This window comes from Seriola aureovittata, chromosome 3 (genome assembly GCF_021018895.1).
Source record: "Seriola aureovittata isolate HTS-2021-v1 ecotype China chromosome 3, ASM2101889v1, whole genome shotgun sequence".
Taxonomy (NCBI): domain Eukaryota; kingdom Metazoa; phylum Chordata; class Actinopteri; order Carangiformes; family Carangidae; genus Seriola; species Seriola aureovittata.
The window spans coordinates 712,453-729,969 of NC_079366.1; the positions used below are offsets into that span (position 1 = coordinate 712,453).

Here is a 17,517-nt window from a genome sequence, read left to right on the forward strand (position 1 = left end):
CAGAAGTTCTGCCTTTTCTTTATTGTTGACAGCTGTTTTGTTGTAACTTCTCAACACTAACATTCTTCTAATCATTCCCCATATATCAGCCAATGTGTCTCTCTCCCTATTTTATTACAATATTGCCTCCAATATGCCCGTTTAGTTGTTCTTATAGTCTTCTGAACTGCCTGTGACATTGTACATTCAATTAATCTTTCTAATGAATGGTGTTTCTTTAACTGTCTAAATGTCGTGTTCCTTCTTTTTATAGCTTTTCTACAATTTTCCTCCCACCATGGTTCACTCTTTTTACCTCTCTTCCCTTCACCCTTTGGTATAGTTTCGTCTCCCAACTGTATTATGATTCCAACCTACTTTTTATTGAATCCATCTACATCTGAAATAAATTCTCTAAGTAAGTGCTCACACCTACTTTTATTTATTGCTTGAAAGGTTTCCCAATTTGCTTTCTCCATTTTCCATCTTGGCATCATCACTTCCTCTTCTTGCTGTACTTCAATTCCCACTTTAATTCTTATAGGATAATGATCACTCTAATAATTTCAAATTGCCATTTCATTTGAAATCAATGTCAGATCTACTACACTTTCTCTATTCTGTGTACTATTATACCTAGTCCCTTATCCTTTATGAATTCTTCAATGACTAAACCATTTGCATCTATTTTTTTTACTGCCCCACAATGTGCATTAAAGTCCCAACACCAACCATTTCACATATTTGCCCACCAATAGTATCTAATGTATCACACAATCTGTTACATGGATTATAACAAATTATTGTTATTTCCTCTTTCCCTGATCAGATCTTGATCACTATTGATTCATGTTCTTTCTCTATATTGACAAAACCATTTCCTCAACTGTTTCCCATCCTAGTCCTTTGATCCCAAGATATTTTTCTGCTGATTTAACAATTAGTTTGATCTTTTCCTTCTTCCTGTCTGTTTGTGCAGAGCAGTTAATAATCACACGACACATCTTCCACATTTTTGTTTGCCTTTACACACTGACACTACGTGGCCATATTTCTTGCATTTAAAGCACCTCAATGGCGGAGGGACATCGGATTTAACCTCATATCTCATGTAACCTATGTAAACTTTGGATAGTAGTCTTTTCTCTTAAATTACTGACAGACTTTCATATTTCTCTCCATTACAAGTGTTTTTTTTGGTATTTTGCCTCTACTACCTTCACTCCTACCACATTTTCTTTAATCTGTTCCATTGTTACTGTCACAATCAACCTCTGCTCCTACCTGAACTAAATTCAATAAACAAATGTTTGACTAAATGGCAGTAAAGGTCTAAGAAATAATACTAAATTAATAATTGTATTACAGCGATTATTTAAGGCCATTATATGACAAATAGTAGGTAACTATCATTTTCCTAGCAGTGGTCAAAAATCCATATTCATGTAGCTTTAAAGTTAAATGTTGATTTTAAAGGCAATTAATTAGGCAACCTCCTATTTTGATATTTTACAAATTATACTCTGAGGTATAAAAGTAAAAAAAAGATCCCTGATTAAAAAATAGATGAGCTAACAACACATTTCACAGAAATGTAGAACCATTTTGAAAACTGGTCATTTTAAATAAAAATGCCACAAATTCACAAGCTCCAGCTACTCAAATATGAATGTTTGATAACAAACTCAACATCAGTGTATTTTTGATTGTTGGTCCAAGAGCTTGTTTGAGGTTCTTGGTAGCAAAGGAGTTTCGATCAGTAATTAAATCCAAGGGTTCACTGACTCCTTGTGAATGTTAGGTGGGTGTGTTCAACTTTACTTGAGTATTTCCATTTTCTGCTACTTTACAGTTCTGCTCCACTACATGTCAGAGGAAAATACTGTAGCTGGAGTTACTTTACAGATTAAACATTTACATTAAAAACTTACAATAAATGTGTATATATAACATGCATTATTAAACATTAAACCAGTTAGATGTCAGTTTAAACTTCTCAGATGGTTTTATTTGAATAAAACTGGATCATGATCTTCAAATGTGGTTGACCTAATCCAGACTGCACGCTGTTATCAAGATAAAATAATCCTGTTAATTCCCATTCAGCTAAGTAGGGTCTTTTAAAGCAATTTGAGGATTGATGAATCCTGGATGAAGTTATCTTGAATAACAGTGTGCTCTTATTTTGAAATAAAGGCAAACTCAATAGAGAGTTGCTTCAAACCTGCTCATCAGAACCCTTTGGGTGACGTTGTGGCACATAGGATGTTTATTTAATTGCCCACTCATTTAGTGTGTGTTATTTTGCTCTTTAAATGTGTTATTTTAAATGTATATATACACTCACCAGCCACTTTATTAGGTACACCTTGCTAGTACTGGGTTGGACCCCCTTTTGCCTTTAGAACTGCTTAATTCTTCAGGGCATAGATTCAACAACTGGAAACATTCTTCAGAGATTTTGGTCCATATTGACATGATAGCATCACACAGCTGCTGCAGATTTGTCAGCTGCACATCCATGATGCGAATCTCCCATTCCACCACATCCCAAAGGTGCTCTATTGGATTGAGATCTGGTGACTGTGGAGGCCATTTGAGTACAGTGAACCCATTGTCATGTTTAAGAAATCTGTCAGCAACAATATTCAGGTAGGCTGTGGCGTTTAAATGATGCTCAACTGGTACTAAAGGGCCCAAACTGTGCCAAAAAAATATCCCCTACACCCTTACACCACCACCACCAGCCTGATACAAGGCAGGATGGATCCATGCTTTCATGTTGTTTATGCCAAATTGTGACCCTACCATCTGAATGTTGCAGCAGAAATTGAGACTCATCATGTAAGGTTTTCAGACACACCAGGAAAACACCCAAACGCACAGCTGAAAATGAGGCACAGGTGAAACACATCAGGGCGAGGCAGACAATCACAAAGGCGGGAAACACACAAGGGCAGGAAGTGGATCTGAAACAAGAGGAGAGTTAGACACCAAAATAAAACAGGAAACAGAACTAAAAAAGTGAGAAAAAACTAAAACATGACCTAGTGCCAAGGTGAGGCATGACACATCAGACCAGGCAACATTTTTCCAATCTTCTATTGTCCAATTTTGGGTGAGCCCATGCAATTTGTAGCCTCGGTTTCATGTTCTTAGCTGACAGGAGTAGCACCCAGTGTGGTCTTCTACTGCTGTAGCCCATCTGCTTCCAGGTTCGACGTGTTGTACGTTCAGAGATGCTTTCATGCACTCCCTGGTTGTAACAAGTGGTTATTTGAGTTACTTTTGCCTTTCTATCAGCTCAAACCAGTCTGGCCATTTGCCTCTGACCTCTGGCATCAACAATGCATTGAGTTGTTGCCATGTGATTGGCCTATCAGATATTTTGCATTAACAAGCAGTTGAACAGGTGTACCTAAAAAGTGGCCAGTGAGTGTATCGTCTGGAAACAGCATGTACCCACCCAAAGCATCATGATAATAAACATTATTTATGCAGTTTATTATATAGTAAGTCTGTAAAAAAAACAACATAACGTTCATTTTAATTTAGTTTAAAGAACATAATTTGTGATTTTAAAAAGCTGATGAAATTAATTTAAGCTAAACTAAACTAAACTAAACTGAACTAAACAACAGCTTAGAACAGCTCCACTGTCACACACAGAGTCCAGTCCACCATCATCCTTGATGATCTCTTGACTTAAAGCGCTTAAAGTTCAGTTCTCAACAGTTTCCTTGTGAGGAAAGGAAAGGAAAATGAGATTGACTCAGACGGTCAAAGCCTTGTGTTCTTCAGCTGAACTTTATAAGATATTATTGGATAGGATCATCTCCATCTCTTCATTAACGTTGTGTTAAGCAGGAACAACACAACACAGACCAAGAGCTCTGTCAGTGTGTATGTGGACATGTCAGTGCTGTTTTCAGACAGGCTTGAAAATGTTCATCCAACCATTATAATGCTAAGTCAACAAGTATCACTGATGAAATGAATCATTCATTAACTTACTTTAAATCATCCTTTATGGTAAATAATGTTTCATATTTACTTCCTGTTCTTTATAGCCTTGTCTTTGACTGCTGTTTAGTTCTGCTGTTTTATAGCAGAATAATAATTCATTGTAAATTCAAATGTAGCTTTATATTTTCTCCACAATAAAAACACAGAGTAAAGGAGGCAGTAGTGTTTCAGGTCTTCCTATCTGTCTGGATGGAGCAAGAACAACCTCCACCAATCAGAGGTTTAGAGCAGCCTGAGAGGCGAGATCCAGGGCTGAGAAAGTCCATGAGTGAAGACAAACTCATGTGAGAGCATCATCATCATCATCATCTTCATCAGCTCGTCTCTTGTCTCATGGGCTGGACAGTCAGAGGACACATCTGAGAGGCTTCAGTGAGGAAATCACAGTGAAACATGTTGATGCTCTGCAGGTCTTCTCTCAGCAACACCGTTGTTGTTTGTTAGGTTTTTTTTAGCTGGTCAAATTCTCTAAATGCTGAGGAAAAGAACTTCAGTGCTTCCTATCTCATCACCTTTAGCATGCACCTTCATTTATGAAGGGACAGGAGTTAATGATGCCCCACAATTCCTTGGGGCAGGTGCATTTTAAGTGCACCACTGCACTGTTCGCCCTGGCAGAGCCACATGAATGTAGAACAGAGCACCTTTAATGCTTTGACACAATGTACAACTTATGAGCTCCATGTCAATGAATATAGATTTCTTCTCTTTCTTAACTGTTGGCGTTGTCATGAAAAACAATCGTGTTGAATTTCTGGTTTAATTATAACATCATCATAACAAAATAGTATATACACACAGTGCAAGTCTTCAGATCCCTTCATTTTTTCACATTTCGTTTGTTGCAGCTAAAATCTAAATAAATCATCAAAAGTCATGTATATCATCAATCTACAATCAGTTCCCCATAATGACAAAGTGAAAACAGAATTTTAGAAATTTCAGCAAATTTATAAGGAAAAACTGAAATATCACATTGACATAAGTAAGAAACTTTAATAATAATAATAATAATAATACATTTTATTTAAAGGCGCCTTTCTTGGCACTCAAGGACACCGTACACAGTTACACAAATTTGAGATTAAAACACATTAAGAATTAATTAATTAATTAACAACAATAAAAATTAAATATAAAAATAAAAACAAAAGTAACAGAGCAATTGGCATCAGATGGAAAAGGCAGTTTTAAACAGATGTGTTTTGAGTTGTGATTTGAAATGGGGGAAAGAATCGATATTTCTGAGTTGGGGTGGTAGTAGGTTCCAGAGACGGGGAGTAGAGCATTCAGCTGCTCTGCTCTCATGGTGGTGAGACGGGCGGAGGGGACAGACAGGTGTGTGGAGGAAGATGATCTGAGGGAGCGGGAGGGAGTGGGAGCATGAAGGAGGTTGGACAGATATGGGGGGGCGAGGTTGTGGATGGCCTTAAATGTTAATAGAAGGACTTTGAAATGAATACGGAACTGAACCGGTAGCCAGTGGAGCTGTTGGAGGACAGGAGTGATGTGGTGGATGGAGGGGGTACGAGTAATGATACGGGCCGCTGTGTTCTGGACCAATTGAAGTTTATGGAGGGATTTAAGAGGGAGGCTGAAGAGGAGAGAGTTACAGTAATCCAGACGGGAAGTGACGAGGCTGTGGACAAGGATGGCGGCAGTGTGGGGGGTAAGGGAGGGGCGGAGGCGATTAATGTTTCGTAGGTGGAAGTAGGCAGACCGGGTAATGTTACTGATGTGGGATTGAAAGGATAGTGTGCTGTCAAGGATGACACCCAGACTCTTAACCTGGGGGGGAGGGTGAAACGGAGGAGTTATCAATAGTGAGAGAAAAACTGTTGGTTTTGGATAAAGTAGATTTGGTGCCAATGAGGAGAACCTCGGTTTTGTTACTGTTTAATTTAAGGAAGTTTAGAGTGAACCAGGTTTTTATTTCAGTGATGCAATCAGTTAGGGAGGTGGGCGGGAGAGTGGATGAGGGTTTAGTGGAGAGGTAGAGCTGGGTGTCATCAGCGTAACAGTGGAAGTCAATGTTAAATTTGCGGAAGATATTGCCGAGGGGAAGGAGGTAGATGATGAAGAGGAGGGGCCCCAGGACAGAGCCCTGGGGCACACCGGAAGTGACGGGGGAGGGGATGGATTTAAAGAACTTGAGTTGAATGAACTGAGTGCGGCCAGAGAGGTAAGATGTGAACCAGTCTAATGGAGTGTGGGTGATGCCAATGGAAGACAGCCTGTTGAGGAGAGTGGTGTGACAGATGGTATCAAAGGCTGCGCTCAGGTCAAGGAGGATGAGGATGGTGAGGAGCCCAGAATCAGCTACCATCAGGAGGTCGTTGGTGATTTTGATGAGTGCTGTTTCAGTGCTGTGGAGTGGACGGAAACCGGACTGGAACTGTTCATACAGGTTATTGTGGGATAGGTGAGAATGGAGTTGGGAAGCAACAGTTTTTTCGAGGATTTTGGAGATGAAGGGTAGATTGGAGATAGGACGGAAGTTGTTGAAGTTGGAGGGGTCGGTGCCAGGTTTTTTCAGAATTGGAGTAATGGCAGCAGTTTTGAAAGATGTAGGGACAGTTCCATTGGTGAGAGAGGAGTGGATGATGGCAGAAATGAGGGGGACCAGAGAGGGAAGGCAGGCTTTAACAAGTTGTGTGGGGAGGGGGTCCAGTTGACCAGTGGATGGCTTGGATTTCTGAATGAGTTCTTTGATTTCTGAGAGAGTGGGGAGCAGGAAGGATGAGAATGAGTGTGTGGATGGGTGAAAGTTGGTTGAGATGCTGAGGTGAGGATTTGGACCTAAGTGCTGGTGGATATTCTTGATTTTTGCAGTGAAAAAAGACATAATGGAGTTGCAGAAGGAGGTTGTGTATAAGTGAGGGGGGAGAGAGTCCTTGGGTTGGGTGATATTGTTGAGCAGGGAGAACAGTTGCTTGGAGTTTCCTTTATTTGCATCGATTATACTGGAATAGTAGTGGGTTTTGGTGGTGGCAATGGAGTCCTTATAATGTAAAATATGGTTATTGTACATTTCTTTGTGAATAGTGAGACCAGTTTTTCGATGGAGTCGTTCAAGTTGCCGACCTTTGGCTTTCATAACACGAAGATCAGGGGTGAACCAAGGGGCGGAGACGGAAAAAGACACAGATCTGGTTTTTAACGGAGCAAGAGAATTAAGAATATTATGAAGTCCAGTATTGTAGTGAGAAACCAGATCATCAGGGGTGGACAGGTTGTGGATGTCAGGGAGGCAGAAGGAGTGGATACTTGATGTGAGAGTGGCAGGGTTGATGTTCTTTATATTCCGGAATGAAATGAGGCGTGGTGTTTTAGAAATGGAAAGAGTGAGTTTCACTGTAAATGAGAGGAGAAAGTGGTCAGTTATGGGGAGTTCATCAGCTGTAAATTCAAGGGGGGTGACACCAGAGCAGCAGATTAAATCCAGAATGTGTCCTTTGGAGTGTGTGGGAATAGTGGTATGCTGCTGACATCCAAAACTCTCTAAACAGGATGTGAAGTCTTTGGTGAGAGGTAGAGTGATTATGTCCATGTGGATATTGAAATCACCCACCAGTATTATATTTGGTGAGAGAGAGGATAAATGGGAGAGGAAAGCTCCAGCAAAGTCATTTAAAAAGTCACTATTCGGTTTGGGGGGGCGGTAGACAGTAGCAATGATGGTTGGAGTGGGACCAAACAGCTCGCAGACAGTGGATTCAAACGAGCTGGAGACGGGCACAGACACCGGCGAGACTTTCCACTTGTCGCGGTAAATTATCGCGAGACCTCCTCCCCGACCGGAGCCACGGGGTTGACAGACGTAAACAAATCCACTAGGAGTGGATTCAATCAGCTGGGAGAAGTCGTTGGGCTGTTGCCATGTCTCGGTTAAACAAAGAAAGTCTAGCTTACGGTCTGTGATGATGTCCTGGATGAGATGTCCCTTGCTTGTCAGTGAGCGGATGTTTAGCAGAGCGAAGTTGAGTGAGGTGTTGTCGCAGCTGGTGGTGGTGTTGGCCGACGAGGCTAGGCGGGTCAACACACTGTGGTCGACAACCCGGCTGGTGGAGCGTGGAGGGCGTCGAGAGCTGGACCAGATGAACTTTATTGTTGTTGAGCTGTTATAGTGGAAATTACGGCGGGACCCTCGGTGAATGTATCTCCGGCGGAGCTGGAAGGTGATGTCCGGGTGAAGGTGGAGTGCCTCAGGCGCAGGTCCAGGCAGGTGACAGCGCAGCCGGAGCAGGTCAGTGGCCGAGTACTGAAGCATCACCAGCACTGGCAAGTGGACGGGCAGTAGAAAGAGCCAGACACATACGGACAAGATGTATGTCCTACCGTCCACATTGTGGACGAGAACTCAGGCAGCGTTCACCAGATAAACGTCAAGTGAGGCTCAAGCCGGAACAGAACAGGTGAGCTAACGGTAGGCTAGTTAAGACTCACACGGACGTAGTGCCAGTAAATCGTAGAAATATTCCAAATGAAGGCAATTACAAGGTCCGATTAGGTTTATAAAAACTATAAAATAAGTCAGAACTTCTGAAAAGTTGAAAAAAAATATTAAAAGTTAAAAAGTTAGGTTACCGGCGAGCAGCAGCAGCAAGTTGCGCCAGCGTTCACTCTTGTTGCCATGGTGAAGACTTTACTATGCCTATGTAAATTTAGCTCAGGTTGCTCCATTTGTATTGATCATCTCTGAGATGTTTCTGTGGTAAAGTCAGCTGATTGGACACACACCTGTCTATATCTGGTCTCAAAGCAGATCAGAGCAGAAACCATTAGGAGGAGGGAACTGCTGCAGAGCTCAGAGACAGGGTTGTGTTTCTGCTGCATTGAAGGTTCCTGAGAAGAACAGTGGTCTCCATCATTCTGACATAAAGAAGTCTGGAACAAGCAGGACTCCTCTAGAGCTGGACCTGGACTAACTGAGACATCAGGGTAAAGAGGAGACCAAGAACCTGAGGTCACTCTGAGCTCCATGGAGATCCTGTGTGCCTGGGCATCATCGTGATAACTGAAGAGAGAGAACTCAATGCATCCTTACTCTCTTCATTTCAGACCTGCAACCACTAATGTACCCAGAAAAACTGATAATACTGACAATCCATAATTATTTGTAGTTGGACTCTTATAAGGCGCAATTTTAAAGTTTAAAATCAAGTCTTTATGTAACAAGCACTAACTCAACACTTGCACTGCCACTATGTTGGGATGTTTGTAGTAGTGGAAGTACAGGTATGAACAAGACTTGAAAAACTAGGAGCACCTGGCCCAACACACTACATCACACACACTTCACAACATCATGGATCATAGCATCAGATTTCGTCAGACACAATTCTATTAGTTCATATTTTTACAATAAATAAATACATAAATCATAATATTTTATGTTTCGTGAAACTTGTGCATAGACAGTGTTTCTGGTTTTTGCCTTTATTAAGACCAAGTGCACAGCTCAATTAAACCTATTGTCATGTCCAGCTCTGCTTCCTTAGTCATGTTTTCATTTTTGGTTTTGTCTTATCGTTATTATATATTTCCTGTTTTATTTTGGTATCACTAACTCTCCCTTTTGTTGCAAATTCAGTTCTGCCCTTGTGTGTTTCCCGCCACTTTGATTGTCAGCACCACCCTAAAGTTTTGCACCTGTGTCTTGTGTCTCCATTCTCCTAGTGTATCTAGCCTGTGTTCTCCCCTTCCCTCGGCAGTTTGTCTTTGTCCTCTGTGTTCAAGGATCTGACTGTGTCATTGTATTGCTCACCTTTGTACCTGTAGTGGGTCTGAAATAGCCACATATAGTTTATTATGTTAACAGACACCCCCTCTTTTTCATTTTAGGCAGCAATGTTTTAGTTGAGATAATCAAAGAACAGAGAAGTGAGGTTGATATTTCTGCTTTATTAAAAGAAACATTAAGTATAAACTAGAAAATTCCAGGGAAATTTTGAGTGCCACGGGGGCTACTGCCGGGATGAGTACATGATTTATTTCCGGTGTTCAAAAGTCACCCTGATCATATTCTGGTTTTGAGAAATGTCTTGATATAAAAGACTCTGATATAAAACAATGTCACATCCCTCCATCATGTATTATGTGGAAATATCTCACGTTCTGTGTTGTTTTTTTTAATAAAACAAGAGGCAACATGTCTTCAAACTGGCTTTTAAAGGGTTAAAATCCTGAAAACTAATAAACATTTGGTAGGTTTGAGCAGAACTGAAGTGGTTTAAGAGATTTATGCAAAAAAGCAGAAAAAATATTGATATATGATGATTTTATAGCATTTTCTTTGTGTGTCCTTTTTTGGACGCGAGGAACCCCAGAGGGTACAAAATGTGTTACCAGTGTATAATAGACCTGTAACAGTAACTGACATTAGATTTTAAAAAATATGTCAAAAAAAGACACTTTCTTGCATAAATCCATACCTTCAGCTGTAACACAGCCAAAATGATCAGCAAATCAAAAAAGAAAAGTGAAGAAAATGTCCAAAAAAGGACAGAGGGACCCCTGAGGGTTAATAAATCCCATGAACTGCTATTTAAATTACCACTATTATGTTTTTTTCTGTGCTAAATTTAACATTACTGGGGAGGAGAGCAACGCGACTAGAAGTGACAGCGAGAGAGGGCTAGTAGCTTCTCCTCTCCTCTGTCTCAGCGGAGACCGTCACAACTTCATTCACTCTTTTAACAAAACAAAAAAAAAGCAACGAAGGAAGCAGTAAATGGACTTACATATTTAAGACCTAACTAAATGTAATTTAAGACCTAACATGTAATGTAAAGCTAGCAGAGCTTGGAGAGTTGGTTATCTGGTTGCTAGGCGCACGCACGCACACAGGTCAGGAGCTGCCGTTGCCATGGCAATTTGAAAATCTGCCCAGAATTTGGCTTCTACATGGCTTCAAACAACTGCAAATTATGAGAAAACTGTTACTTCTTTTCATAAACCGAAAAGACCGTGCCAGACACTGAAGCCAGAAGTTTCTACAGTCTCTATTTTATTCAGATATTCCTTAAAATGAGTGAGTAAGCTCAGTGCGAAGACAGAGTGAGATTCTTTTGAAAAAAAAGACGATTACATTAGGTGTCAATGAGAGTGAGACAGGTATTGCTGCCGGACTCGGCACCCCCGTTTAAATTTTGTGCAGACCCTGCCTGTCAAAGTTACATTTTATGAATCCCAACAACTATGTCTACATTTTCAGAAAGAATTATTTGTCTCCTTTTTACGGGTTGGCCGTGAGCTCGAGTTAAAAATAAAAATAAAGGTTATTTTTTACTGCTTCACGCACTCTAGCCAACTGACGCTTTCACTCTAACTTTGAAGAAAAAGTGATTTGCACTCCTCCTTTGAGTGCTCACAGTTTGAAAAGTTTACATGTTATGTAAAAACAGTTCCTGTCTTTTTGAGAGAGCAGAAGTTTTCCTCCGTTTTATAGTTTGAATCACATTTCTACGTGCAGGTATGAGAGAGCTGGGTGACTCAGAAAAAAGGTGAAATTTTGTAGAAAAAAGGTGAAATTTTGTGGGTTTCTAAAGAAAATTCCAATGCATTCCTAATGCATTATTTATTCCCAGTATTTTGGGAATAACTTTGGGAAAAATTGGAATTTTAACACCAAAAGTCATAGCACCTCTTTCGGGATCAAGACGCACGTTTTGATGTATATATTACCGGGGTTTTCTCAAAGCTGCGGGACGAGTTACGCGCCAAAATTTGGCGGAAGAATAATAAACCCGAAGGAGAATATTAATAGATGCCTCGGAGCTGAGCACCCGTGGCACTAATGACAGTGCTGTAGAAGCCCTAGTCTCTGTTTGTCAGATGCTGACCACAGGTGAGACAGCGGTAGAGTGCAGTGTGAGAACAGGGAAGATGGGTCTCATTATTCCCGCAGGGCAGATTTGTGAGGTGAGATGTAGAACCAGAGAATGACCAGGGGTGGGGTTATACTCTTCCAACCCCACTTCGTGAGTAACTGTCCTGAGGGGTTGGCTTTGTTTCAGGCCTTAGTTGATGTTCCAAGTGGGTCCTCAAAAATTGTTAAGATACCTGTTCAAAACCCCACTAAGCATGACATCTACCTCCCTAAGATAACGGTTTTAGGAACATTAGAGGAAGCTACTGAAATTAAACCAGTTAATTGTTTTCCAGGTGGGTTAGAACCAGTGGCGATTGCTCTAAGACTGCAAGGGAAGCTGAGCTTCCCCTAAAATGTCAACAAAATAAGTGGTCAAATATGTTCTGTTGTGTGTACATTTCATTGACTAAATATGCGCTAGAACACGTTCATCTTTTGTTCAGAATCAGCTACTTATCACAGGTAACCGACACGACTTCTTCTCATTCATCCCCGCAGCGCCACAGAGCTTTACACAGTGTAGACGCCGAGCGTCTACTGACTTCAATGGGGAAGCAGAGAGTGGGTTGTTCCACTGCAGCGAAACTAGACGGTCATTGGATAAATGCTGGGCTTTGTCCCGCCCATCGGACGCTTAGCGTCTCTGGGGGTCTATGGGACAGTGGGCTGGCCCGGACGCTCGGCTTCTGCATGATGATTGGATGATCTGTCTGAGGCTGAGTCCCTTTTTGATTGACAGCGAAATGAGTGAATCAGCGATCTTGAAGTATAAGCATCCACCGAAGCAGTTTTCAAGTTTTTCATTCCGTTGTTCGGAGTTGATCTGGAGACGTTCTGATCATCAGCTACTTTTTCTTTGTTAAAAACGACTAGCGTTGTGTTTGGCGACTCTCTTTCACTCTGCGCATTTACATTTAAATAAACGGACACATTTTATGATGTAGGCCGAAAAATGAGCTTCCCCTCCTTATAAGACCAGCAGCCGCCACTGGTTAGAACCAATGTCCCCTAACACTGTTAATACATCATCAGCTCAGGTTAGTACAGACAAACAAAGAGGAACAAGTGAGAAAAACAAGACAGAGGACACGACAAGACAGAAGTGGCAACCCCCTGTTGATGTGTCGCACCTGGAGAAACATGAACAAAACATTGTCAGAGACATGTTGTATGAAGAGTCAGATGTCTTCGCCAAAGATGATTGTGACATTGGGTGCATCCCAAACCTGCAACTGAAAATCCATCTGAAGGATGACACGCCAGTGCAAACGTCCTACAACTCCGTTCCTAAGCCCTTGTACAAAGAGGTGAAGGACTATGTCCAAAATCTGCTCGACCAGGGCTGGATCAGAAAGTCTGCTTCTTCCTACTCATCTCCAGTGGTCTGTGTCAGGAAAAAGGACAAGAGTTTACGTCTGTGTATTGACTTCAGAGGCTTGAATCGGAACACCACCCCGGACCGCCACCCTCTTCCACGCATCCAAGACCTTCTAGACCAGGGGTCGGCAACCTTTAACACCCAAAGAACCATTTGGACCCGGTTTCCACGGAAAAGAAAACACTGGGAGCCGCAAATACTTTTTGACATCTAAAATGAAGATTACACTGTATATATTGCTTTTTCTTACCTTTACACTTTGTGTAAACAGAGAAAATTAAATTTTATTTATGTAATGAACACATTTTGAACATTTTGAATTCTTGAAAAAATAATTAAAAAAAGCAACACGCCGAGTTGAATGTCTCTTTCAAATGAATTAAAAAGCTGAACTATAATTATCTATGTAGCAAACAAAAGCAAAAAAATGCTGTGAGCCATCATCCTTATATCGCCTTTGGGCTTTCACAGTGTGTAGCGGAGCCTTGACCTGAATTTAAAAAATAAATTGGGAAAAAAAGCACTGTGTCACTAAACAATGAAAAATAAATATTTGCAAAATATCTGCATAAATATTTATTTTACCTGGTTAATGGGACTTCTGCACCTGAACCTCTGCGCACAGCGTCTGCAAATCAGGGCTGTACGAAGTCACTTTCATCTTTACGCAGGACTGTAAGCTGTCGTCTGTGAGGCGTGAGCGGTGTTTGTTTTTAATGTAGTTCATGGTGGAGAATTCGCTGCTCACACACATATGTGGATCTGAAGATCGACAGGACTCCAAAGGCATATTTCTTCATGTTTATGTAGGTGTCGGGGATGGCATTCCATGTTTCAAACACGAGTTTGTCCGGTCTTGGAAGGTTCTCAATATCACTCCATTTGTGATTCTGAACAAGAGTGGCCTTCTGACGGGCAACATCTTCAAGGTCCTCTGTCAAGCGTTTGAATTTGGACACCCACATGTCTTTGTCAGCTATGTCAGCCAACTCCAGCTTCAGATCAGGTTGACTTACACCTGCAAATGCACCCACATTTAGCAGGGATGGATCGATGGTCAGGGGAGTGACGGGGAAGGACAATGTGGTTTTTTCCTCTCTGAACTCACGGAATCGTTTCCCAAACGATGTTTGCATTGTGGTGATTGCAGACTGCAAATACTCTGAATTGATCACCTTGTGAGCTTGTTTGAACTCCCCTTAAAGAGGGGAAGTGAGACGGTGTGCATCTCTGTAAATCTCTGGCTAAAACTGTCAGTTTGCGCTCAAACGCTAACACCTCCTCCAGCATGTGTAGCGCTGTCTCCCCTGAAGAGTTGTGTTCAGCGTGTTCAGGTTCGCTGTCATGTCCACCATGAAATGCAGCTTTTCCAGCCACTCTGGCTGTTCCAGCTCAGGAAAGGTGAGCCCTTTGCTGCTCATGAAAGTTTTTACCTCTCCCAGACATGCAGCAAAACGTTTCAGCCACCGGACCCTGTTATGCAGCAGGAGATCAGAGTATGTGCTCTCCACCTCATCCAGTAACGAACGGAACTGGCGGTGATTTAAACCTTTTGCCATTATTTTATTGACAATGTGAATGACAACATTCATTACCTCTGTGCAATGCCTCTTGGTGCAGGATGCAGTGAAAAGTCAGCAGCTTTCTATCCAGTGACTTCTGCAGCAAGGCCACAAAGCCCCTGTGCGCTCCAGTCATACTCGGTGCCCCATCAGTAGCCACTGACACTAGGTGGGTTGTTTTTATTTCTTTGGCTCTTAAACAATCAAGCACAGCCTCACAGATGTCCCCCCCCCTCTGGCATTTTAGTGGTATCAGCTCAACCATTTCTTCCTGTGGTCCAGCAGAGTTCACATATCGGCAGAACAGCGCTATTTGTTCAATGTCACTTTTGTCTTTGGACTCATCACAGGCGATTGAGTACGCTGCAGCTGAATTGATGTCTTTAATTTGCTGTTTTGTGATATTTTCTGCCATTTTTATGGTTCTGTCTTTGACAGTCTTCGCAGAGAAAGGCATCTCTCTGATTTTCTGCACAATTTCATGCTTGTTTTTAAAGTCCACGAATAGGTGTTCTGAAATCTTAATGAATGACTCTTTCATATATTCTCCATCTGTGAACGGTTTCCCATGCCTGGCTATTTCCTGAGCGGCCACAAAACTTGCATATGTAGTTGAATTTGCAGACTTCACCCACTTCTTGAATTGATTTTTCCTCAGATCAGCCTTCCGCATCAGTTCCGAAACAGCTTTTTTTCTCTCTTCTCCCTCTGGATATTTTTCAGCAAAGGCTCTGTGTGTATTTTTGAAATGTCTTGCGACATTTGACCTCTTATGTTAGCCAGTTTTTGTCCACAAATTAGGCATACTGGTAGGCCACTCTCGTCAGAGGTAAATGCAAATGAATCTGCCCAGGCATCATTAAATGTTCTATTTTCTTCAGATATTTTTCTTTTCTTACGTTTCTCCATACTTGGCCTACCTGGGGTTGAAAGTCTCGACAAATGGACGGCGTTTTGGCGGGTATACCGGCGTCCGCGAGTGTGACGTTTATTTTGAGCGACGAAAAATAATAAAATATAATTTTATTTTGATATTTCAAGATCACAATAATCTTCCAATTTAGAACTTACATTTTTAAAAAAAGAACTAACACAAATAAAATACACTTCAATTAAATACTTATAATTTTATTTTCCCAAGCCACTCGGAGCCACAGTATAAGGATGAAAGAGCCGCATGCGGCTCTGGTTGCCGACCCCTGTTCTAGACAGTCTGGGGGGGTACTCATGGTTCTCCATACTCGACCAGGGTAGTGCGTACCATCAAGGCATCGTCGATGAGAGCTCCAGACATCTGACTGCCTTTAGCACACCCTGGGGGCTTTATGAGTGGACCCGCCTCCCATTTGGTCTAACAAACGCCCCAGCGGCTTTTCAAAGATGTATGGAGGGAGTTCTTGACGGGTTGAGGGACGAGTGCTGTGCTCCATATTTGGATGACATTCTCTGTTTTTCCAAGACTTTTCATGACCATGTTGAAGATCTGAGACGGGTGATCTGTCGCCTGCGAGAGCATGGTATCAAATTACGTCCAAAAAAATGTGAACTGTTTAAAAGACAGGTCAGGTATTTAGGACGCTTAGTGACTCGTGACGGTGTTCAGATTGACCCTAAAGATATTGAGGCAGTTCGGCATTTGAAAGAGAAAGAGCCAAAGAATGTGGGAGAGGTCAGAGCCCTCTTAGGTTTTTTAGGCTATTACAGAACATTCATACAGGACTTTTCTAGGATAGCAAGACCCGTTTCAGCTAATAGAGAGTCCTAGTGAGCCTAGCCAGAGAGCTACCAAAGTTAAGTCAAAAAATACTAAGAGTGGTCAGCTCTCATCCAAAACACCTGTTTACTGGACATCAGATCACAGTGCTGTAGTATCACACCTTGTGGATATGTTAACCAGTCCACCCATTTTGGCTTATCCAGACTATGACTTACCTTTTGTACTCCACACAGAGGCCTCGAACGAAGGTCTGGGTGCGGTGCTCTATCAACAGCAGGGAAACAAGCTCCGGGTTATTGCTTATGGCTCCAGGACACTCACAGCAGCTGAGAAAAACTACCATCTCGCAAGCTTGAGTTCCTGGCGTTAAAGTGGGCAATCTGTGATAAATTTAGAGATTACCTCTATTATACCCCCACGTTCATAGTATACACAGACAATAACCCCCTTACATATGTTTTGAGCTCAGCCAGGTTGAACGCAGTCGGACATAGTTGGGTGGGTGAGTTAGCCGACTTTCATTTCACCATCAAATATCGGCCAGGCAAGTCAAACGCTGATGCTGACACCCTGTCACGACACCCAGTGCATTTTGTTGATCACTTAAAAGAGTACACAGAGACAGTGTCCCCTGATGTAGTCTCTGCCATCTGACAGGGGGACAAAGCTGTAAAAGACAGTGATGTGCCATGGGTGGCTGCATTACAGCTACAGTCTGATGTAGGTGACACACACACTGGACACACCCCAGTTATCACCCCAGAAAGTGTCAGAGCTGCAGAGAAAGAAGATGCTCCCATCTGTGAGGTGATAAACCTAAAGAAAACTGGATGGAGTCCTCAGGATCAAGAAAAGAGACAAATGGGACGAGAAACACGCAGACTGGTACACGAACTTGACAAAGGGATTTTGTAAAGACAAACAGGACAGAGGAAACAGTTGGTTCTTCCCAGTAAACTGAAGGCAACCATGTTAAAACATC

At 41.9% G+C, this 17,517-nt stretch overlaps 1 protein-coding gene across 1 annotated transcript; it reads right to left on the reverse strand.

The window, feature by feature from the left end:
• Nucleotides 1-4,227: 4,227 nt before the first annotated feature.
• On the reverse strand, nt 4,228-14,392 carry LOC130166996 (uncharacterized). Its single transcript, XM_056372887.1, is given in 5 exon segments — nt 4,228-4,343; nt 5,325-5,799; nt 5,801-6,720; nt 7,648-8,283; nt 14,005-14,392. Coding segments are annotated over 5 exon segments (2,535 nt in total).
• Nucleotides 14,393-17,517: the final 3,125 nt, after the last annotated feature.